Source organism: Triticum urartu, chromosome 2A (assembly GCF_056163025.1).
Source record: "Triticum urartu cultivar PI428250 chromosome 2A, HENAU_Tu73, whole genome shotgun sequence".
Taxonomy (NCBI): domain Eukaryota; kingdom Viridiplantae; phylum Streptophyta; class Magnoliopsida; order Poales; family Poaceae; genus Triticum; species Triticum urartu.
Genome location: NC_141874.1, coordinates 451,721,265 through 451,747,012, shown reverse-complemented (window position 1 = coordinate 451,747,012; position 25,748 = coordinate 451,721,265). Strand labels below are relative to the sequence as shown.

The 25,748-nt window shown below is 47.2% G+C and overlaps 1 protein-coding gene across 1 annotated transcript in view; it reads right to left on the bottom strand.

The window, feature by feature from the left end:
- LOC147985429 (putative FBD-associated F-box protein At1g55030) overlaps positions 1 to 24,355 on the bottom strand; it is a 66,332-nt gene extending 41,977 nt beyond the window's left edge. The window contains exon 1 of the mRNA XM_087541566.1: positions 24,086 to 24,355. Coding sequence (XP_087397692.1) covers positions 24,086 to 24,355 — 270 coding nt within the window. The remainder of the gene's footprint in view (positions 1 to 24,085) is intronic.
- Positions 24,356 to 25,748: the final 1,393 nt, after the last annotated feature.

The window sequence follows — 25,748 nt, the reverse complement described above, 5'->3', positions numbered from 1 at the left end:
GTTTTTGCCTTTTTATTTGCTTGCTTAAGAAAACCAAAAACTCCAAAAATGTTTTAGTGTCTTTCTCTGAATTTCTTTTATTTTATTCGGGTTGTACCGAGGAGAAGACCACGATGAAAATGTTGAGTGGCTCCCATATGAATAACCGTTGAACTAAAAAGAGCCCATTTTACCTTGTCTTCTCCTGTTGAATAAAATGTTTTGCGGATTCCAACTTAGTCCATGGCACTCTTGCACTATTATTATTTTCATATCATTCGGTCATGCAAGTGAAAGGCAATAATGACGATATTTAATGAGCTGGCTGTGGCAAGGAGAAACTGGTATGAACTCGACTTGTTTTGTCTGTGTGAATATGTTTAACCTAGTGCCTATGATTCAGCCCATTATGATTAAACATGTTTGCAATGACAATTAGAGATTATAGTTTCTCATGCCATGCATAAGTAGCTGGGAGTGGATAATGATTTATCTTGGATATCAACATAGCGTTAAAATGATTGTGATGTGGTATGATGATATGGTATCCTCCTCCGAATGTTTGAGTGGCTTGACTTGGTACATGTTCATGCATGTGGTTGAATCAAAACCAACATATCCTCTATAATTTTTATGTTCATGGTGTTCATATCCTACTCATGCTAGTGTCCAATGTTACTTATGAAAATAATGCCTCGTCATGATCGTTGTTGCTCTCTAGCTGGCCGTTTCCCAATCTTAATTGCTAGCCTTCGCCTGTACTAAGTGGGAATTCTGCTTGTACATCAAAAACCTTGAACCGTGAGTTATTCCAGATGAGTCTGCCATACCTACATATACGCGGTATTACGCTACTGTCCTAAGTAAATTTGCATGTGCCACCTTTAAAAACTTCTAAAAATTATCTGTTTTGTGTGCCTGGATTGTTCATGGAACGACAGGAGGTGGTCGGTATCTTCCGTGCTAAGCATGTTATCCTTAGGTCGAGTGTTTATTCACTCGCCATCAAACTAGGAAATGGGTGGTAATAGGGATGCCCAGTCCCAAACTGCAAAATACAAAAAGAGTTCATCTCTTAAATAATCAAACAAAAACTCCCAATAGAGTCAAAACCTTTACTTTCTGCTTGGGAACCGCCACTAGCGTGCTTAGCATGGAAGATGTTGATAGCTGATGGTCATGAAGTGAATGAGAAGGGTGCATGTCTCAAAATAATCATTTATCTTTGTTTTAAAAACTTGAGCTCTGGCACCTCTACAAACCACTGCTTCCCTCTGCGAAGGGACTTTCCATTTACTTTTATGTTGTGTCATCACCTTCTAAAAACAAGCCCCAGAAACTGAGTAGAGCACATATGTCATGATTTATGCATTGTGTATAGCTAATGTTGGGTGCATCGTGACTGGATCATTTCTAGCATGAATTACAATGTTTAGTCATTGCTTGAACATTGGAGGTGCTCTGCATTTATGTTTTGTGGTCTCAGAAAGGGCTAGCGAGATACCATTGTTGTCATATTATATCATGGTTGTTTTGACAACATGTTGCTGTTTGAGATATCTTATCATTGCTCGCTAGTTGATTATGTCATTGATATGAATCATTATAATCTTTAAGAGTTATTGTTGACATGGTTAGTTATAATGTTGGCTGAAAACATGGATGTTGTTTAAGCTTATTTATGCAAACAAGAGCAAAGTTTTTCTTTCTCACTTTCAGTTTATCAACTGAATTTCTTGAGGACAACCAAAGGTTTAAGCTTGGGGGAGTTGATACGTCTCCAACGTATCTACTTTTTCTCACACTTTTCCTCTTGTTTTGGACTCTAATTTGCATGATTTGAATGAAACTAACCTCGGACTGATGCTGTTTTCAGCAGAACTACCATGGTGTTGTTTTTGTGCAGAAATAAAAGTTCTCGAAATGGATGAAACTTTGCGAGGATTTTTTATACCAATAATAAGAATTTCTGGAGCCAAGACCCACCAGAGAGGGGCCCCTGGTACCCCGCTAACGACCCCCTGATACTATAAATTCACATATTTCCAGAAAAAATCAGGGAGAAATAATTATCGCGATCCACGAGATGGAGCCGCCGCCAGGCCCTATTCTTCCTCGGGAGGGCAAATCTGGATCAGTTCGTTTGGGGCTTCGGAGAGGGGGATCTTCGTTCTTCATCATCACCAACCCTTCTCCATCGCCAGTTCCATGATGCTCCCCGCTGGGAGTGAGTAATTCCTTCGTAGGCTCGCTGGTCGGTGAGGAGTTGGATGAGATTCATGATGCAATCGATATAGTTTTGTTAGGGCCTGATCCCTAGTATCCACTATGTTCTTAGATTGATGTTGCTATGACTTTGCCATGCTCAATGCTTGGCACTTTGGGCCCGGGGGCCATGATTTCAGATCTGAACCGTTTATGAATTCATCATTATATCCATGTTTTAGATCCAATCTTGCAAGCTATAGTCACCTACTACGGTTATGATCCGGCAACCCCAGAGTAACAACAACCGGGCCAACCCTCGGTGATGACCGTAGTTTGAGGAGTTCATGTATTCACTATGTGTTAATGCGTTGCGCTGGTTCTCTATTAAAAGGAGGCCTTAATATCCCTTAGTTTCTGTTGGGGATATATCTATCAGTTATGACCCGCCCAGGGGGGGCCGGGTCGGCCCCGATGGCGGGTTACAAAGGAAGCCCAGTAAACATTCAAGACGATAGTTTATCAAATCTTATAGAAGGCCTAAAAAGCCTAGAGGCAGCTTAAGGCCCAATATTGTAAAACTCCGTATGTAAGGAAATACTTGTAAAGAAAGGCTTGTAAAAGAAGTCACCGAGCGGGACACGATTTATGAGCCGGCCGGGACTCTGTAGGCCACCAGGCGTCAACCCATGTATATAAGGGGACGACTCGGTGGCGGCTTAGGGCAAGAAACAAGAGATTGATAACCAAGCCAGCGGATTAGCCTCTTGGTGATCGAAACCCCAGCAATTCCAACACAACTAGACGTCGGCTTTTACCTTCATCGTAAGGGGCCGAACTAGTATAAAACCTCTCGTGTCCTTTGTCCCGATTAACCCCTTTAAGCTTCCTAGTGGCGATGGCCCTATGACTAAGTCCTTTTGCTAGGACATCTGCCGTGAAAATTCAACGACAGTTGGCGCCCACCGTGGGGCCAGCGCACGGTGGATTTGAGTTCTTAAAGGGCAACTTCCAAGGGCTCAAGGGATACGCTGTGGGCTGGATGACCAAGAGTCGTCGCGGCAAGCTCTACATCGACGACGAAGGCTAGGGCCCCGAGGCCGGCTCAATCGAGTACAGGTACCGGGTCCCCTTCGGCGGAATTCATGTCTCCATCCGCCGGATCGGCGAGTCGGGCCCTGAGCCGAACGTCCACACCAACCTCGTCGAAACGGCTCAGCGCGCGAGGACCACCCGTGTTCAATCTGTCATGAAGCATGCTTTCGTAGGCTGCATCCACGGCGGTGAATACTCTGAAGGGTCGGTGGATGGCGCTGAGACGGCCGTTAGTTCTGATGCTACATCATCAACGGGTGAGAGGGACTCTTTGTATCAGCTGCAGGATGGCATGCTCGGGGGCTATTATGATGGCAGCAGTATTCCGGACCCCCTTGAGCCACTGAATTGGGCCGGAGTCTTCATGGCAGGAACACAGCCCGGGCAGAAGTCCACAGCAGCAGCAGCAACAACTACCGGGTCGGCCGCAGCCGGGTCAGGAGACCATGTGCGCCCCCTGGCTCAGATTCTAATGGACCTCATGGATAAACTGACGACTCTGTTGACTGACGTGGTAGAGCCGGCGGATAAAGCCCAACATGACGCAGAGGTGGCACGCGTACGTGAAGAGATGGTACAAGCTAAAGAAAATTTAGCAGCAGAGGAGGTCGGGATGGCAGCGGAGCGGGTGGCTTTGGACGTTCGTGCTCAACAGCTTCAAGCAGAGACTTTTCGGCTCTCGGTGGATCTGAACGCGTCAAACGAGGTCATGAGAAGAAGGCATCAGAAAACTCAGTCACGTCTACCTCTGACGCTTGATCCAAGGAACCTTTTTCATACACCCGGGGCTGGGGCAAGCAACCCGCCGGAGGCAAATCGGATCACAACGCCCGGGGCACCGGTTCAACCACGCGTGATGGAACCACCTCGAGTACATAACGCTCCGCCTCATTATGTACCAACACCGCCGGGTCACTTCTCTAATCCCTTGGAAAACCTCATTGCAGCGTCGGTCTGTTTGGCGGCTCTCCCAATGGAAGGCGACTCGCCGGCGGCAATCGAAACGCGAAGGGTGAGAGAACTTCTTCAAACAGCTCTGGCACAGTAGGATGCGTACTCCTACAGTCGAGACAGGATCCATTCAACTCCTCGCCCGAGCCGGAGCCCAAGCTACAGTAGGCATATGGACTCAGCTGACATGTCAAACAATGCTCAACGCCGCAACCAGCCGCACAGGCATGAGCCGGTACAGACTGGGGCCCTTAACTTGGCGGATCAGGAGAGGATCCGACAAGAGGCTGAGTGAGTGGTTCAACTGGCAGCGGAGTAGGCGACTCATCATACTTTTTCGGCTTATCCGACAACCTCGGTTGAGGCAGGAGTGGACACAAGAACCGGAGGTGTCCCTTGCCTGGTGCCAGCCATACGTAATGAGCGTTTGCCAAAGGACTTCAAGGGGCCTCGTAAGGTGCCTAATTACATGGCCGACTTGCAGCCTGGGGCTTGGATTGAGAGTTATGAGATGGCTATGGAGTTGTTGGAGGTCAGCGACGCGGCGATGGCCAGGTATTTCACTATGATGTTGGATGGAACAGCTCGTACTTGGTTGAAGGGGTTGCTGCCCAATTCTATCGGCTCATGGGCGGAATTGAAGGCCCGTTTCATTCAGAACTTCAAAGACACATGTAAACAACCTATGTCGATTGTGGACCTGACTAATTGTAAACAAGAGGACGGTGAATCTACAAACCATTGGGTGCGCCAGGTCAAGGATACAATACATTCATCTGATAAGATGGATGCCGGGTTAGCAGTCTTAATGTTGGAAAAAACTGCCGTTTTGAACCTCTGAAGCAGAAATTGGGGCAGCTCAAGCGTGACTGCAATGACATGGGCCAGTTGATGGCGGCTCTCGTGAAGTATGCTGATTCTGATAGTACCAAGGACCCGGTGTCTGACGAAGAAAAGACAGCGAAGGGAAAGAAGAACGGCAACGGCAAGGGTCACCAGCATAACCCGACAAATCAAGGAGGTAATAAGCGTAAGGCTGACGAATTTGTGGCTAATACCAATGCACAGGGCAACAATCAACAGCGCAAGGGTAGGCAACCCCCTCGGTCGGGCGGGTCAGGTCCCACCCTTGAGCAACTATTGAATGAACCTTGTCCAAGACACGGCACCCGGGAGAAGCCAGCCACCCACCTGTGGAAGGATTGTACAATCATGAAGGCGTTTAAAAATTCAAATGCATTTGATGGAGGTCACGGCCCAGGCTGCGGTTTAGGTGGGGGCGGTTTCCATGGCCCGGGCGCCGGTTCAGGTGGAGGAGGATTTCACGGTCAGGGCCAGCCAGGTAATCAAGGAGGCTATAATCCACAACCCGGCCAAGGTAATCAGCAGCAACAGTCCGGATATCAGAGCAACCCAAAACATTTGAATAGTGGGCAATAGCATGTGTTCACCACTAGTTTATGTAAGAGGAACCAGAAGCTTCACAAGAGGGCCGTCAATGCCGTTGAGCCGGCGATTCCACGTTACTTACGGTGGTCAGAACAGCCTATTGTGTGGAGCAGAGAGGATCATCCACCCCGGTTGATAATCCAGGTCACTTGGCCTTGGTAGTAGCGCCTCAGGTTGGTGGATATAAATTCACTAAGGTGCTCATGGATGGAGGCAGCAGCATCAACATCCTCTACTATGAGACGTTCCGTCGGATGGGATTGACTGATAAGAGTCTTAAGCAATCCAACACTGTTTTTCACGTTGTGGTAACTGGCAAGTCAGCATACCTAGTTGGTAAGATTGAACTGGAAGTAGCCTTTGGGGATGAGTATGACTCCAGAGCATAAAAATTAACCTTTGAGGTGGTTAAGATCAAAAGCCCATATCATGCTCTGTTTGGACGGCCGACTTATGCCAAATTCATGGCTCGACCGTGTTATGTGTATTTGCAGCTCAAGATGCCGGCTTATAAGGGCACCATTACAGTACATGGAAGCCGGAAAATAGCCCTGGAGTGTGAAGAAGGTGACGCTGCATATGCCGAGTCTGTTTGTGCAACAGAGGATTTAAAGTTTTATAAGGATCATGTTGACCCAGCAGACATGACGTCTTTAAAGAAACCAACAACGGAGCATGACCCGGTGTTGAAATTCAAATCAGCTGATGACGCCAAGATGGTTGACTTTGTGCTTGGCGACTCATCCAAGCAGTTCATCATCAGTGCCAACTTGGATCCAAAATAGGAAAGCGCGATCATCGAATTCATCCGTGAGAACCGGGACATCTTTGCATGGAAACCTTCCGACATGCCGGGTGTCCCGAGGGAACTCGCTGAGCACACTCTCACTATTGATCCAAAGTTTAAACCTGTTAGACAGTTTCACCGGCGGTTCAACGAGGAAAGGTGCAAGGCCATTGGTGAAGAGGTGGCCCAGCTCTTGGCGGCCGGGTTCATTGTGGAAGTCTTTCACCCAGAGTGGCTAGCCAACCCGATGCTTGTACTCAAAAAGAACGGCACCTGGCGTATGTGTGTGGATTACACCAATTTAAACAAGGCTTGTCCGGCTGACCCTTTTGCTCTCCCACGTATTGATCAGATCATCGATGCTATGGCGGGTTGCGCACGTTTGAGTTTATAGGATGCTTATTCAGGTTATCATCAGATCAAGATGGCAGTCAAATATCAGGAGAAGAAAACTTTTATCACTCCATTTGGAGCTTTCTGCTATGTGTCTATGCCTTTTGGGCTTAAGAGTGCCCAGGCGACTTACCAATGGTGTGTGTGCAGAATTGCCTTCACAATCAGATTGGGTGTAATGTTCATGCTTATGTGGATAATATAGTGGTAAAATCCAGGAAATAGGAAACCTTGGTCACAGATCTGAAAAGAAACCTTTGATAACCTCCAGGTCTACAAAATGCTGCTTAACCCGGCCAAGTATGTTTTTGGAGTCCCAGCTGGCAAGCTTTTGGGTTTTTTGGTGTCCAACCGAGGTATTGAAGCTAACCCAGAGAAGATTAAGGCAATCACATCCCTGGCCAAACCAACATGCATCAATGACGTTCAACGACTGGCGGGTCGTGTTGCTGCTCTGAGCCGGTTAGGGGAGAAGGCGATGCATTTGTATCAGATGATGAAGAAAACAGATGATTTTTTTGGAGTGATGCTGCGAACTCTGCTTTTGAAGATCTGAAGAAACAGCTTGCTGAGCCACCGGTTCTTGCTGCTCCAATTGAGAAGGAGCTGCTATTGTTATACGTAGCCGCTAACTCGCGGGCTGTTAGTGTGGCAATTGTGGTGGAGTGCAAAGAGGTTGGCAAGGAACATCTGGTTCAACGGCCGGTTTATTACGTCAGTGAGGTACTGATCGAGTCTAAACAAAGATATCCACATTGGCAGAAGCTCGTGTACGGGGTGTTCATGGCAAGCCGGAAGCTCAAGCATTACTTTCAGGGTCACCCGATCACTGTGGTTAGCTCTGCGCCTTTGGGGGACATCATCCAAAATAGAGAGGCCACTGGACGAGTCGCCAAGTGGGCCATTGAACTTGGATCTCATGGTTTGAAGTATGTGCCGCGCACTGCGATCAAGTCTCAGGCGCTGGTTGACTTTATTAATGACTGGACAGAGATGTAGATGCCGGAGGAGAAACCAGACAACACATATTGGAATATTCACTTTGATGGGTCCAGACAGTTGGAAGGCTCGGGGGCTGGAGTTATTTTAACCTCCCCTCAAGGTGACAAATTTTGTTATGTGTTGCGGCTAATGTTTCCTTGCACTAACTACGCAGCGGAATATGAAGCCTTGCTCCATGGTCTTCGTGTGGCCAAAGAGATGAGCCTGAGCCGGGTCCGGTGTCTTGGCGACTCAGATTTAGTGGCTCAACAGGTGTCAGGCAAGTGGGATTCCAAAGATCCTCTCATGGCGGCTTATCGCCATGAAGTTGATGTAGTTGCAGGACATTTTAAAGGATATCAGGTGGAACACATTGACCGCAGGAAGAATGAAGCGGCTGATGCTCTAAGCCGGTTTCACCTAACACCTTTTTGGATGTTTTGCATAACCTGTCTGTTAAGTTACCCACAGAAGAAGATCTAGCCGTTCCTGACCCAGAGGCACAGTTGGTGGAAGCTCTTCATGTCATCCCAGATTGGACAGTGCCATTCATGGCTTATATGACCCGGGGCGAGCTGTTAGCGGATGAGACCCTGGCCCGACAGATAATCCGGCAGTCTAAGTCAATGACGATTTCTGACGGAGAACTATACCATCGCAGCGTATCTGGAGCGTTTCAGCGGTGTGTTTCCCCTGAAGAAGGTCAAGAAGTACTTCGTGAGATCCATGAAGGCGATTGTGGTCATCATGCCGGGTCAAAATCTCTGGTGTCCAAGGCTTTTCATCACGGTTTTTACTGGTCGACGGCTCACGCTGATGCGGAGGATCTGGTCAGTAGATGTGACAGATGTCAAAAATTCGCACGACGAGCACATGTGTCGGCTCAAGAGCTATGGATGATTCCAATCACTTGGCCATTTGCGGTCTGGGGGCTTGACATGGTTGGACCTTTCAAAAGGTCTAAGGATAAAAAGACACATCTTTTAGTGGCAGTTGACAAATTCACAAAGTGGGTTGAGGCAGAGCCGGTAAGTGTGATGCAGCCATGGCGGTTCAGTTCATGAAAAAAGTGATCTTCCATTTTGGTTTTCCACACAGCATTATCACTGACAATGACACTAATCTATCCCAAGGGGCTACGGAGGAGTTTTGTCAATGTGAGCATATTCAGCTTGATGTTTTTTCTGTAGCTCATCCTCAATCCAATGGTCAAGCTGAGAGAGCAAATCAGGAAATCTTAAATGGTCTCAAGCCCCGGCTTATGGTTCCCTTGCAGCGAACGCCCGGGTGTTGGGTAGAAGATTTACCCTCGGTGCTGTGGAGTATCAACACCACCCCTAACAGGTCTACAGGTTATACACCTTTCTTCATGGTTTATGGAGCAGAAGCAGTATTGCCTAGTGACATCCGTCATGACTAGCCCCGTGTGGCAGCTTATGTTGAAGCTAATAATGAACAAGCCAGACAGGACACACTTGACTTGTTAGATGAGGAAAGAGACTTAGCAGCAGCTCGGTCAGCAATTTATCAACAGGACCTGCGCCGTTATCACAGCCGCCGGGTTAAATCCAGGACTTTTCAAGAAGGTGACCTGGTGCTCCGGCTCATCCAGGATCTGTCAGATGCACACAAGCTATCCCCGACTTGGGAAGGACCCTTTGTGGTTAGCAAGAACTTAAACAACAGGTCATATTACCTCATTGACGTTCGAGAGCACAAAGACTCACGTAAGTCGGAAGAGCAGACCCGCCGGCCATGGAACATTGCTCAACTTCGGCCATACTATACATGAGCCACTGACTCTCATCATGTACATACGTTGATGTTATATATATATATCATGATAAGTAATAAAGCAGGACCATCGGTCTCTTTTTCTTTTCAGAAAGATTACACATCTTCATCATTTTTTACTATTATTTTCAAATGACTATTAAGGAGCTGATCATATTTGAATCAGGTTTAACCTTTTTTGGTCCGTCTTATGATCGTATTCGAATCTAGCTGCAATTCTCATGGTCACTTGGGGGCTTCCTGTTCAAACATAGGTCGTATTCGAACCAAAGAGAACATGGTTGTCGTAACCCTTCTGATCGGCTCAAAGCCAAACTCACTAGGGGGCTTCTTGATCATATCTGAATCATAGCTTAACCCCTTTTGGGTCCGACTTGGATCGTATTCGAACCAGGGTCGTTAAAAACCTCTCAAGGTCATTTGGGGGCTTCCTGTTCAAACATAGGTCGTATTCGAACCAAAGAGAACATAGTTGTTGGTACCCTCTTGATCGGCACAACGCCAAAGCAACTGGGGGCTATATGGTCGTATACGAACCTTAGCTTAACCCCTTTGGTCCGGTTTACTGATCGTATTCGAATCAGAAACCCCCAATCTTTAGTTACAAGGCTAATGTTGTTTACCACCTATTATTTGTCTTATTGGTTTTTTGATGTCTCAATTTCAAAAATAATCAATCATGGTATTTTCACCGCCTTGACTATCTGACAACAAGCCGTCAGGGCATGATAATCATCAGGTATTCAGAAGCATCGACTTCTCGCAAATACTTGATTATCAACCTCATCACCCGGGTCATATAAACCGGTAGTCCGGAGGTCAAAAGATACAGGTATGGCTATTGTTTATGAACAGTTTACTTCTGTATTATTCAAAGGTTATTTCAACCATTGCTATCTTTTTACGTCTGGTTCTGTTTTCTAATATGATAAACATATTGGCTATAAACCGGGTGTTTTGACCCGTTCGGTACTAAGCCGCCAAGCAAGTTTTTTCCCTTTTTATCTACAGGACTAGAGTTCAAGTATTGCAGGGACAACCATAAATATGATGCATATATTAAACACAGAGTAACACACGGTGTCTTATGCACGATGGCATAGGCAGAATATGCAGTGTTTTCAAAACTAATATATTACAAGGCTTTTACAAGCCCATGAAGATGGTCGTCACTCCTCCCTCGTCGGTTCACCGCCATCTGCTGATTGGAAGCTGGGTTTTGACCAATCAAAACCGTTCATGGCAATAAATTCTTCTTCTTCGTCAATCAGGCCGGCCGGATCAACTTCCGGAGCAAATGTATGTTCACGAACAGGTGGGATTAAATCGGTTACTTTGTAGGAGGGAGTCGCCATCTTCTTATTATCCTAGTCAAAACCCGGCTGATATTTATCGATATTCATTTCATCCCCAAGAATGGTGGCCTGAGGTCGCACCTCCCTCATGCAAGCAACGAAGTCGTCCTGTTCAAATAGTGACCCGTCTTCCTTTACTGTGGGGTACCCTCTGGCTACATCAGTCAGGTCTAGATCTGGCACCCAAGCCTTGGAACGGCTCAGGGCAGTCAAAGCTCCGGCTCTGGCACAGGAGCGCTTCACTTCTTGGAACCTATGTAACGCCCTCGATGCAGCTATATCTCCTACGTGTCGAAGCACGACTTAGAGGCATAACCGCATTGAAAGCAATGTCGCGAGTAAGGAAATCTTCACAACATCCCATGTAAATAGATAACAAAAGGGAAGGTACATAGTTGGCTTACACTTGCCACGTCAAACAAAGTACATAAATAGCATTACATCATCCAATCACTCATGGCCCGACTACGGTGCCAAAATAAAAGATCAACCCAACAAGCGACATGGTCCCGATCGCCCCAACTGGGCACCACTACTGATCATCAGGGAAAGACACATAGTAACGGCATGAGTCTTCGTCGAACTCCCACTTGAGCTCAAGCGCATCATCTGGAACGGAGTCGTCAGGCCCTGCATCTGGTTTGGAAGTAATCTGTGAGCCATAGGGACTCAGCAATCTCGCACCCTCGCGATCAAGACTATTTAAGCTTATAGGAAAGGCAAGGTAATATGTGGAGCTGCAGCAAGCGACTAGCATATATGGTGGCTAACCTGTTCGCAAAAGAGAGCGAGAAGAGAAGGCAAAGCACGAACGAAGAACTAGAGAACAAACTACGGCAAGCATTACTCCAACACCGTGTTCACTTCCCGGACTTCGCCGAGAAGAGACCATCACGGTAACGCACACAGTTGATTCATTTTAATTAAGTTAAGGTTCAAGTTATCTACAGCCGGACATTAAAAAATTCCCATCTTCCTATAACCGCGGGCACGGCTTTCAAAAGTTCAAATCCCTGCAGGGGAGTCCCAACTTAGCCCATGACAAGCTCTCACGGTCAACGAAGGATATACCTTCTCCCGAGACATTCCGATCAGACTCGGCATCCCGGTTCTACAAGACAACTACAACAATGGTAAAACAAGTCCAGCAATACCACCCGCTGTGCCGACAAATCCCGATAGGAGCTGCACATATCTCGTTCTCAGGGCACACCGGATAAGCTAAGCGTACGGGAGCCAACGTAACCCAAGTTGCCAAGGGACGGCCCCGCACGGTGCTCTAGGTTGGACCAACGCTTAGAGAAGCACTGGCCCGGGGGTTTAAAATAAAGATGACCCTTGAGTCCGCGAAACCCAAGGGAAAAAGGCTAGGTGGCAAATGGTAAAACCAAGGTTGGGCATTGCTGGAGGAGTTTTATTCAAGGCGAACTGTCAAGGGGTTCCCATAATCACCCAACCGCGTAAGGAACGCAAAATCCAGGAACATAACACCGATATGACGGAAACTAGGGCGGCAAGAGTGGAACAAAACACTAGGCGAGAGGCCAAGCTTTCCACCCTTTACCAAGTATATAGATGCATTAAGATAACAAGATAATATAATGATATCCCAACAAGTAAACAATGTTCCAACAAGGAACGGTCTCCAATCTTCACCTGCAACTAGCAACGCTATAAGAGGGCCTGAGCAAAGCGGTAACATAGCCAATCAACAGTTTGGTAGGACATGGTAGGCATCGTAGCATGGGCATAGCAAAAGAGCGAGCATCTAGCAAAGCAAAGATAGAAGTGATTTCAAGGGTATGATCATCTTGCCTTCAAAGTTGTCAGAGTTGACTGGATCCTCGAAAGCAAACTCAACGGGCTCCTCGTTAGCGAACTCGTCTCTCGTCTCTACCCAAACAAGACAAACAAGCAAACGGAACACAATCAACCACGTGCAAATTCAAACAACATGATGCAAACGTGGTATGCTATGCGGGATGTGATATGTGATGCATATGCAAGCTTTGGCAAGGAATGAATGAACCTGACCTCAACTTGGAAATCCAAGTGTGCCACTAGAAAGGTGAGGTGATTTCGGTTGAAATCGATATAAAGATCGCCGGAATCGGAGATACGGTTTGGAAATGGCAAGCAAAACAAATATGGCACCGGTGTGCGATAAACAGCAAGTAGCCATCTAGATGCATCAAGATAATTATGCTAAAGCACTCAAACATGGCAACAAAATACATGGAGGGGATCCACTCATGATGCTTGACAAAATATGAACACTGAGCTACAACTAATTCATCCATTAACAGGTTCAAACAAGCATGGCAAAAGTGCAATTGATAAACAGGTTTCAGACTTAGTGAAATTAACACTAGTCTGGAATTTCAGATCAGGTAGCATACTTTGGAGCAAGAAAACTATATGCTACAGTAACTTAACATGGCAAAGTAAAGCATGTAACGGAGCTACTCAAAGAGCTTAACAAAAGTCCATTAGTGACCTTGAGCCAAAAGGGATCAGAAAATACAATTGCAAGCATGTGAACGTGGCAAAAACATCATCAGATCTCAGACTTGGTGAAAAACTGGAGCATGCAAATATGTTAACGAGTAGGCATGTTTGCGAGCTCGATGCACTCACTACAGAGCAAGGAATGACAAACTAAGAATACACCAATTTAGAATACACATTATACAAGCTAGACATGGAAAGCACAACAACATAGCATGCACGGATCAACAACAACATCCTCGGCAAAATCGCTAACAAGTAGACAATCTGCCTAGATTCACGAAATAGCAAAAATAGAGCTCGATTGACTCAAGCTAGTGTGCTCCCTAATTGCAAACAAAGACCTGGATGGATAGAGCACTACAAGATTAAAAAATCATGCTTACTGATCATCCTCAAAAGAGGCACGGATCACTAGGAAACAACATGCACATATAGCATATTGATAAAAACAGATCAAGGACTTAGTGGAATTGCTAAGTCCCTGAAATCAGCATTAACGAATGCACCACTTTGCAAGCTTGTTCTAGTCACCACACACATCACAAAAATAAATAGCTAGCACCTCTGTAAAGATGGCAAAGCAGATAACAAAACTCATGTAGAGCTCAGAAGCATATCATGCACACAATAATCATGGCAAAAATGACAAATAGCTATTTGGTGCAGCAGATCTGACAATTAACTCAAATAGCACTCTTCCAACAGCATTTAGGGCATCAAGATGAGCTCAAATGAAAATGATGCAATGAGATGAAATGATTTACTCTCTGAGACAAACATTTTGATATGCTACATGCCCAAAACGGATCTACGGATGCGGAGATATAGCATGATGAAAAATGCAAATTATTAGGGTTTCGGGGATAAAAAGTCAACCGTCCCAACTCAGATCCAGATCCGGCCAGGATCATGGTTCATGTGCGGAAGTCGAGGTCGCCGGAACTTCGCCGGAGAAGAGGTGGAGGAGGCCGGACTTGGCGTGGAGGAGCTCGCCGGCCCCGGGCGAGGAAGGTGGCGGCGGTCGCCGGGCGCGGCGGGGCGCCGGCGGCCGTCGGCGGCGGATCGGGCGAAGCCGGGCGGTGCGGCACGGCGGGGCTCTGCTGGCGGAGAGGCGGCGCGCGGGCGGCGGCGACCGGCCCCGAGGAAGACGGCGGCAGGGTAGTCGGGCGCAGCGGCCCGGATCGGCGCGGGAAGAGGGCCCGCCTTGGGCCCGGGCGGGCCGGCGGCGCTGGGCGGCGAAGTGGGGCTCGGGGGGGCCACGTGGCGCTCCCTGATAGGTCGGCGGCGGTGGGCGGACAACGTCCGGCCGGACCGGACGTGTCCGGTGCGGCGAGGAGCAGGGAATTAGGGTTTCGGGGAAGAAGAACCCGTGGATTTCGGAGGGGGATCTATAAATAGGCATAGGAGGAGCTAGGAGAGTCCAAATGAGGTGCGGTTTTCGGCCACGTGATCGTGATCGAATGCTCTAGATGATGGAGATGGTTTTGGTGGGTTTTGGGCCAAATTGGAGGGGTGTTGGGCTGCAACACACACGAGGCCTTCTCAGTCCCTCGGTTAACCGTTGGAGCATCAAACGAAGTCCAAATGGTACGAAACTTGACAGGCGGTCTACCGGTAGTAAACCAAGGCCGCTTTGCATGTCTCAGTCCAATCCGGAAATATTTAACCCCCACACATGAAAAGAAGGTAGAAAGGACCACCAGAGGAGAACGGAGCGCCGGAATGCAAAACAAACAACGGGGAAAATGCTCGGATGCATGAGATGAACACGTATGCAAATGCAATGCACATGATGACATGATATGAGATGCATGACAACGACAACAACACACGGAGACAAAAACCCAAACCCGAGGAAATAAAATAACTTAGTGTCGGAAACGGTAAGAGTTGGAGTACATATTGGGTAAATTACATCCGGGGTGTTACAACACTCCACCAGTACGAAAGGATCTCGTCCTGAGATCTAGGACTGGAATAACGTCGGGTACTCAGAACGGAGGTGATCCTCGCGTTCCCAGGTGGCTTCACGGTCGGAATGGTGTGACCACTTGACTTTGAGGAATTTGATTGACTTATTGTGAGTCTTGCATTCAGTCTCTTCAAGAATAGCCACGGGGTGCTCACGATAAGAGAGATCTTCTTGGAGATCAATGTCTTCGAAGTTGATGGTGCGGTCAGGAGTCTTGAAGCACTTGCGGAGCTGAGAGACATGGAACACGTCGTGCACATTTGCAAAGTTTGAAGGAAGCTCGAGTTGATAGGCGAGATCGCCTCTCTTGCTGACGATCTTGAAAGGACCCACGTATCTAGGGGCAAGCTTCCCTTTGATACCGAAGCGACGAGTACCTTTCATTGGGGAGACGTGGAGGTACACATGATCTCCGATCTCGAAGGCCAAATCACGGTGCTTACTATCATAGTAGCTCTTCTGGCGCGATTGTGCTGCTTTGAGGTTATCTCGAATGACTTTGCACATCTCCTCTGCCTCTGTGATTAAGTCATTTCCAAGAAGTTGACGTTCACCGGTTTCTGACCAGTTGAGTGGAGTACGGCACTTCCTGCCATACAGAATTTCGAATGGGGCCATGCCCCAACTTGCTTGAAAACTGTTGTTGTAGGAGAATTCGGCATATGGAAGACAATCTTCCCACTTCATACCGAAGGAGATAATGCAAGCCCTGAGCATATCTTCAAGAATCTGATTGACACGCTCGACTTGACCGCTAGTTTGAGGATGGAAAGCTGTGCTGAAGCGGATGTTGGTGCCCATGGCCTTCTGAAAAGAATCCCAAAACTTGGAGGTAAAGATGCTGCCACGGTCTGAAGATATCACCTGTGGAATACCGTGCAGAGAGACAATTCGAGAGGTATACAGCTCCGCCAATTGAGCTGCAATGATATACTCTTTGATTGGCAGAAAGTGAGCCACTTTAGTGAGTTTGTCGATGACAACCAATATAGCATCATTGCCACGCTTGGACTTTGGAAACCCAGTCACGAAGTCCATCTCAATGTGGTCAAACTTCCATTCTGGAATGGCAAGAGGTTGGAGGAGACCAGCTGGCCTTTGGTGTTCTACCTTCACTCTTCTGCAGACATCACATTCATTCACGAACTAAGCAATGTCGCGCTTCATTCGAGTCCACCAATAAGCCTGCTTGAGGTCTTGATACATCTTCGTACTCCCAGGCTGGATGGAGAGGAGTGAATTGTGAGCCTCGTTCATGATCACTTTACGAAGGTCGCCTTTGGGCAAAACAATACGATCCTCGAAGAAGAGAGTATCCTTGTCATCAAGGTGGTACCACTTGTACTTGGGTTGACTCTTGGCAATCCCAATCTTCACCTTCTTCACCATAGCATCAAGAAGTTGAGCCTCACGAATCTGGTCTTCCAAGGTAGGAGAGACTTGAAGGTTGGCGAGGAAACCTTGAGGAACAACTTGCAGATTGAGTTTGCAGAAAACTTCATAAAGCTCGGGTTGATAAGGCTTGAGAATCAGACTGTTGCAGTAAGCCTTCCTGCTCAATGCGTCAGCAATCACATTGGCCTTGCCTGGAGTATACTCGATACTCGGATTATACTCTTGAATCATTTCAACCCAACGAGTCTGCCTGAGGTTGAGATTAGGCTGAGTGAAGATGTACTTGAGACTCTTATGGTCAGTGAAAATGTCCACTTTTCTTCCCAATAAGAGATGTCTCCAAGTCAAAAGAGCATGCACAACTGCCGCCAACTCGAGGTCATGAGTGGGGTAGTTCTTCTCGTTGGGCTTCAACTGGCGAGAGGTATAAGCCACAATTGTCTTCTCTTGCATCAACACTACACCAAGACCTTGAAGAGAGGCATCGCAGAAGACCTCGAACGGTTTGGATTCATCAAGAGGAGTCAGAACTAGAGCAGTGACCAATTTCTCTTTCAAAGTGTTGAAAGCGATGTCACATTCTGGAGACCAAACGTACTTGACGTGCTTCTGGAGAAGGTTTGAAAGAGGCTTCGCGATCTTTGAAAAGTTCTCAACGAACCTTCGACAGTAGCTTGCTAGACCGAGGAAGCTACGGAGTTGCTTCACGTTCTGAGGTGGTTCCCAATTCACAATTGCAGACATCTTCTCAGGATTCACCGCAATGCCCTTGGCAGAGATGATATTCCCAAGATAAAGAACCTCATCGAGCCAAAACTCGCACTTTGAGAACTTGGCGTAGAACTGATGTTCCCTGAGCTTATCGAGCACCAAATGCAAGTGCTTGGCATGATCTTCCTTGTTCCTCGAAAAGACCAGAATGCCGTCGAGATAGACCAAAACGAAGTCGTTAGTGTAGGCGTTGAAGATGAAGTTCATCATGCGAGAGAAAGTCGGAGGAGCGTTGACGAGGCCAAAAGACATGACAGTGTATTCGTATGAACCATAGCTTGTTATGAAAGCCGTCTTGGGAATATCTTGCTCACGGATTCGAATCTGGTGATAACCCATACGGAGATCAAGCTTGGAGAATACTTGGGCACCTTTGAGTTGTTCGAACAGCTCGTTGATGTTGGGAAGTGGGTATTTGTTCCTGATAGTCTTCTTGTTCAATGGATGGTAGTCAACACAAAGTCGATCCGTTCCATCCTTCTTCATCACAAAAAGTACTCCACAACCCCACGGAGAAGAACTAGGTCGGATGAGACCCATTCTCTCTTGAATATCGAGTTGCTTCTTCAGCTCCTTCAACTCTTCAGGTCCGAGCTTGTAAGGACGCTTGCAAACCGGTTCCGTGCCAGGCTCAATATCAATGACAAATTCAACTGGCCGGTGCGGAGGCATTCCTGGAAGCTCTTCCGGAAAGACGTGTTGATATTTTCAAATGACTGGTATTTGAGAGATGGCATCCAGTTCACCCTTCTCATTTAGAGAAAACAGACGGATGGTATCGTCATTAGCGGCAAAGACAATTACATCCTCAAACGAATGAGTCAATTGAATCTACCTGGCACCACAATCAAGCTGAGCCTTGTGCTTAGAAAGCCAATCCATCCCGAGAATAAGATCAATATCCGAGTTACCAAGGACCATTGGAGAAGAAAGAAACTTGAAATCACCCATCATGATAGAAACATCCGGGACTATTGAAGAAGCCCTGATAGACTTAGCCGGAGAAACCACTCCCATAGGTTTACCCAACATTTGTGAAACGAAGTCATGCTTGGAAACAAATGATCTTGACATGAAACAATGCGATGCACTGGTGTCAAAAAAAACTTTTGCAGGAATAGAGTTAACTAGAAAGTTACCCATGATGACATCTGACGAGTCCTTTGCCTGAGCTGCATTCAGCAAGTTGACCTTGGCGTGCTTGGGGTTATGTTTGACCACAGCTGTACTTGCCGATCTCACGGGAGGAGGAGGAGGGAGATGCCTCTGATTGAAGCATTTGTTGGCATAGTGACCCTTCTGTTGGCACTTGTTGCACATGACCTCTCAAAGTGGACGGTGATACGGAGCACTCGATCTTGGAGCTTGAGACGAAGTCTTGTTCTGAAAGCCAGGGTTGGGTGCGTGGGAAGATCCACTGCCACCTTTGCTCTTCTGTTGATACGGCTGACGGAACGAAGGAGGAGCAAGCCAATACTTCTGCTGCTTATCCACTTGAGTAGAGGAAGAAGGAGTAGCATCTCTGACTCGCTTCTTGGAAGCATCACACTTCAGTTGAGCAGCCTCTTGCTTCAATGCCATGTTGTAGAACTCATCGTACCTCAAGGGCTCAAAGAGAACAAGAGCTAGCTGGATTTCCTCTCTGAGACCACCCCTGAACTGATATATCATGCTCTTCTCGTCAGGGACGTCCTGCTTAGCAAAGTGGGCGAGCTTCTTAAACAACTTGTTGTAGTCATAGACAGGCAAAGAGCCTTGCTTCAGGTTGCGGAATTCCTCACGCTTGCTTTCAACCACGCTCTGAGGAATATGATGAGCTTCGAAGTCTTGATGGAATTCATCCCAGGTAATCACACGGCCTCCTCTGGAATCTTTGTACTGCTGAAACCATTCTGCAGCTTGGTCTTTGAGTTGGAAGGAAGCGAACTTGACAAAGTCCTCAGGCCTGACGTTACTGCACTCAAAATGCTTGCACAAGTCCACAAGCCAATCGTCAGCATCAGTTGCCTCAACACAATTGCTGAAGGTCTTTGGCTGGTTAGCAAGGAACTGGTTGAGTGTAGCAAAGTGGTTCTGATTGTTGCCTTGGTTGCCTTGGTTCGCTTGATTGCGCTCTTGAAGAATTTGCATGATCAACTGCGTGTTTGCATTGGTTGCGGCCATCATAGCTTGCCATGCCTCCGGAGGAGGAGGTGGTGGTGGCGGATCAGGATTCGGAGTCGTGCGCGTTGGAGGAGCCATCCTGAAGAGGTTGACATCCATTAGCACGTTGAAAAATAAATATTGAAGCTGAATCCAACGGGATGAAATTGCAACATATAGTCTTCACATCCGAACAAAATGAACGAATGCATTCCAATTGAAATGGTCACATATCCATAAATTGAGAAGCCACTTAGAATTTAGGTGGAGGAATAAATCAACAAGGTACGGAGCAAGAATGAATACTCGGTAAAGATCACCCAATCTCAAACCAAATATCCGTGGAAGAAGAACTAGAGCTACAAGAATTCCCACCTATGGAACTCCCAAACCTTTCCGGTTATGCAATCAGGTGTTGGGGATACAGGGGAAGCATAATATCTCACCCAAATCTAGCAAATCCTGCATCCAGCTGTATCCATCCTTCAACACATAACTGAGAAAAACTTCGGAAACCACCTACCTCAACCTTCGAAAAGCATCCGTTATACAAGTTATGGCAATACTCCCGAACTCCCGCCCCAGTACTGGGTGGCGTCGAGCTTATCTCACCAACAACTGCATAAAAGAGTTTTCGATGTCGGCGAACTAAACTCAGGTATTCCAGAACTGCAATGATAAAATTGTGACGACAACACCTCAGAGCTCAACTCCCCGAGACACTTCCACAACCCCTAAATGACAGGAGGCACCAAGAACAATGTTCTTGTCACAAATCCATCGGAATGATTCCAAGATACCCGCGTGATCCTAAAAAAATTAGTGAAATTTCAGAAGAGAAGAGTCAAAACTTACGTCAGGATGCCTTACCAGAGCGATGAAGGGACTGGGGGGTAAAAAAGAATTCCTAAACTCTCCGATATATAATTCCTAAATGACTCAAAACATTTTTTCTAGACTCAACAACGGCTGCTAAATACGATCAAGCAGTGGGGGATCCTAAGGTCGGGGAAGGCTCTGATTACCAACTTGTAACGCCCTCGATGCGGCTATATCTCCTACGTGTCGAAGCACGACTTAGAGGCATAACCACATTGAAAGCAATGTCGCAAGTAAGGCAATCTTCACAACATCCCATGTAAATAGATAATAAAAGGGAAGGTACATAGTTGGCTTACACTCGCCACGTCAAACAAAGTACATAAATAGCATTACATCATCCAATCACTCATGGCCCGACTACGGTGCCAAAATAAAAGATCAACCCAACAAGCGACATGGTCCCGATCGCCCCAACTGGGCACCACTACTGATCATCAGGGAAAGACACATAGTAACGGCGTGACTCTTCGTCGAACTCCCACTTGATCTCAAGCGCATCATATGGAACGGAGTCGTCAGGCCCTGCATCTGGTTTGGAAGTAATCTGTGAGCCACAGGGACTCAGCAATCTCGCACCCCCGCGATCAAGACTATTTAAGCTTATAGGAAAGGCAAGGTAATATGTGGAGCTGCAGCAAGCGACTAGCATATATGGTGGCTAACCTGTTTGCAAAAGAGAGCGAGAAGAGAAGGCAAAGCACGCACGAAGAACTAGAGAACAAACTACTGCAAGCATTACTCCAACACCATGTTCACTTCCCGGACTCCGCCGAGAAGAGACCATCACGGTAACACACACAGTTGATTCATTTTAATTAAGTTAAGGTTCAAGTTATCTACAACCGGACATTAACAAATTCCCATCTGCCCATAACCGCGGGCACGGCTTTCAAAAGTTCAAATCCCTGCAGGGGAGTCCCAACTTAGCCCATGACAAGCTCTCAAGGTCAACGAAGGATATACCTTCTCCCGAGACATTCCGATCAGACTCGGCATCCCGGTTCTACAAGACAACTTCGACAATGGTAAAACAAGTCCAGCAATACCACCCGCTGTGCCGACAAATCCCGATAGGAGCTACACATATCTCGTTCTCAGGGCACACCGGATAAGCTAAGCATACGGAAGCCAACGTAACCCAAGTTGCCAAGGGACGGCCCCGCACGGTGCTCTAGGTTGGACCAACGCTTAGAGAAGCACTGGCCCGGGGGTTTAAAATAAAGATGGCCCTTGAGTCCGCGAAACCCAAGAGAAAAAGGCTAGGTGGCCAATGGTAAAACCAAGGTTGGGCATTGCTGGAGGAGTTTTATTCAAGGCGAACTCTCAAGGGGTTCCCATAATCACCCAACCGCGTAAGGAACGCAAAATCCAGGAACATAACACCGATATGACGGAAACTAGGGCGGCAAGAGTGAAACAAAACACTAGGCGAGAGGCCGAGCCTTCCACCCTTTACCAAGCATACAGATGCATTAAGATAACAAGATAATATAATGATATCCCAACAAGTAAACAATGTTCCAACAAGGAACGGTCTCCAATCTTCACCTGCAACTAGCAACGCTATAAGAGGAGCTGAGCAAAGCGATAACATAGCGAATCAACGGTTTGCTAGGACATGGTGGGTTAGAGGTTTGACATGGCAATTTGGGAGGCATGATAATCAAGTGGTAGGCATCATAGCATAGGCATAGCAAAAGAGCGAGCATCTAGCAAAGCAAAGATAGAAGTGATATCGAGGGTATGATCATCTTGCCTGCAAAGTTATCAGAGTTGACTAGATCCTCGAAAGCAAACTCAACGGTCTTCTCGTTAGCGAACTCGTCTCCCGGCACCCAAACAAGACAAACAAGCAAACAGAACACAATCAACCACGTGCAAACTCAAACAACATGATGCAAACATGGTATGCTATGCGGGATGCGATATGTGATGCATATGCAAGATTTGGCAAGGAATGAATGAACCTGGCCTCAACATGGAAATCCAGGTGTGCCACTGGAAAGGTGAGGGGATTTCGGTTGAAATTGATATAAAGTTCGCCGCAATCGGAGACATGGTTTGGAAATGGCAAGCAAAACAAATATGGCACCGGTCTGCGATAAACAGCAAGTAGCCATCTAGATGCATCAAGATAATTATGCTACAGCACTCAAACATGGCAAAAAAATACATGGCAGGGATCCACTCATGATGCTTGACAAAATATGAACACTGAGCTACGGATAATTCATCAATTAACAGGTTCAAACAAGCATGGCAAAAGTGCAATTGATAAATAGGTTTCGGACTTGGTGAAATTAACACTAGTCTGGAATTTCAGATCAAGTAGCATACTTTGGAGGGAGAAAATTATATGCTACAGGAACTTAACATGGCAAAGTAAAGCACGGCATGTAGCTACTCAAAGAGTTTAACAAATGTCCCTTAGTGACCTTGAGCCAAAAGGGATCAGAAAATACAATTGCAAGCATGTGAACATGGCAAAAACATCATCAGATCTCAGACTTAGTGAAAAACTGGAGCATGCAAATATGTTAACGAGTAGGCATGTTTACGAGCTCGATGCACTCACTACAGAGCAAGGAATGACAAACTAAGCATACACCTATTTAGAATACACATTATACAATCTAGACATGGAAAGAACAACAACATAGCATGCACGGATCAACAACAACATCCCCGGCAAAATCGCTAACAAGTAGACAATCTGCCCAGATTCACAAAATAGCAAAAGTAGAGCTCGATTGACTCAAGCTAGTGTGCTCCATAATTGCAAACAAAGACATGGATGGATAGAGCACTATAAGATTAAAAAATCATCCTTACTGATCATCCTCAAAAGAGGCACGGATCACTAGGAAACAACATGCACATATGGCATATTGATAAAAACAGATCAAGGACTTAGTGGAATTGCTAAGTCCCTGAAATCAGCATTAACGAATGCACCACTTTGCAAGCTTGTGCTAGTCACCACACACATCAAAAAAATAAATGGACAGCACCTCTGTAAAGATGGCAAAGCAGATAACAAAACTCATGTAGAGCTCAGGAGCATATCATGCACACAATAATCATGGAAAAAATGACAAATAGCTATTTGGTGCAGCAGATCTGACAATTAACTCAAATAGCACTCTTCCAACAACATTTCGGGCATCAATATGAGCTCAAATTAAAATGATGCAATGAGACGAAATGATTTACTCACTGAGACGAACATTTTGATAAGCTACACGCCCAAAACAGATCTACGGATGCGGAGATATAGCATGATGAAAAATGCAAATTATTAGGGTTTCGGGGATAAAAAGTCAATCGTCCCAACTCAGATCCAGATCCGGCCAGGATCCCTGTTCATGCGCGGAAGTCGAGGTCTCTGGAACTTCGCCGGAGAAGAGGTGGAGGAGGCCGGACTTGGCGTGGAGGAGCTCGCCGGCCCCGGGCGAGGAAGGTCGCGGCGGGGCGCCGGCGGCCGTCGGCGGCGGATCGGGTGAAGCCGGGCGGTGCGGCACGGCGGGGCTCCACCGGCAGAGAGGCGGCGCGCGGGCGGTGGCGACCGGCCCCGAGGAAGACGGCGGCGGGGCAGTCGGGCGCAGCGGCCCGGATCGGCGCGGGAAGAGGGCCCGCCTTGGGCCTGGGCGGGCCGGCGGCACTGGGCGGTGAAGTGGGGCTCGGGCGGGCCATGTGGCGCTCCCTGATAGGTTGGCGGCGGCGGGCGGACAATGTCCGGCTGGACCGGACGTGTCCGGTGCGGCGAGGAGCGGGGAATTAGGGTTTCGGGGAAGAAGAACCCGTGGATTTCGGAGGGGGTCTATAAATAGGCATAGAGGAGCTAGGGGAGTCCAAATGAGGTGCGGTTTTCGGCCACGCGATCGTGATCGAACGCTCTAGATGATGGAGAGGGTTTTGGTGGGTTTTGGGCCAAATTGGATGGGTGTTGGGCTGCAACACACACGAGGCCTTCTCAGTCCCTCGGTTAACCGTTGGAGCATCAAACGAAGTCCAAATGGTACGAAACTTGACAGGCGGTCTATCGGTAGTAAACCAAGGCCGCTTGGCAAGTCTCGGTCCAATCCGGAAATATTTAACCCCAGACACGAAAAGAAGGTAGAAAGGACCACCGGAGGAGAATGGAGCACCGGAATGCAAAACGGACAACGGGGAAAATGCTCGGATGCATGAGACGAACACGTATGCAAATGTAATGCACATGATGACATGATATGAGATGCATGACAACGACAACAACACACGGAGACAAAAACCCTAACCCGAGGAAATAAAATAACTTAGTGCCGGAAACGGCAAGAGTTGGAGTACATATTGGGTAAATTACATCCGGGGTGTTACAACACTCCACCAGTACGAAAGGATCTCGTCCCGAGATCTAGGACTGGAATAACGCCGGGTACTCAGAACGGAGGTGATCCTCGCGTTCCCAGGTGGCTTCACGGTCGGAATATTGTGACCACTTGACTTTGAGGAATTTGATTGACTTATAGCGAGTCTTGCGTTCAGTCTCTTCAAGAATAGCCACGGGGTGCTCACGATAAGAGAGATCTTCTTGGAGATCAATGTCTTCGAAGTTGACGGTGTGGTCAGGAGTCTTGAAGCACTTGCGGAGCTGAGAGACATGGAACACGTCATGCACATTTGCAAAGTTTGAAGTTAGCTCGAGTTGATAGGCGAGATCGCCTCTCTTGCTGATGATCTTGAAAGGACTCACGTATCTAGGGGAAAGCTTCCCTTTGATACCGAAGTGACGAGTACCTTTCATTGGGGAGACGCCGAGGTACACATGATCTCCGATCTCAAAGGCCAAATCATGGTGCTTACTATCATAGTAGCTCTTCCGGCACGATTGCGCTGCTTTGAGGTTATCTCGAATGACTTTGCACATCTCCTCTGCCTCTGTGATTAAGTCATTTCCAAGAAGTTGACGTTCACCGGTTTCTGACCAGTTGAGTGGAGTACGGCACTTCTTGCCATACAGAATTTCGAATGGGGCCTTGCCCGAACTTGCTTGAAAACTGTTGTTGTAGGAGAATTCGGCATATGGAAGACAATCTTCCCACTT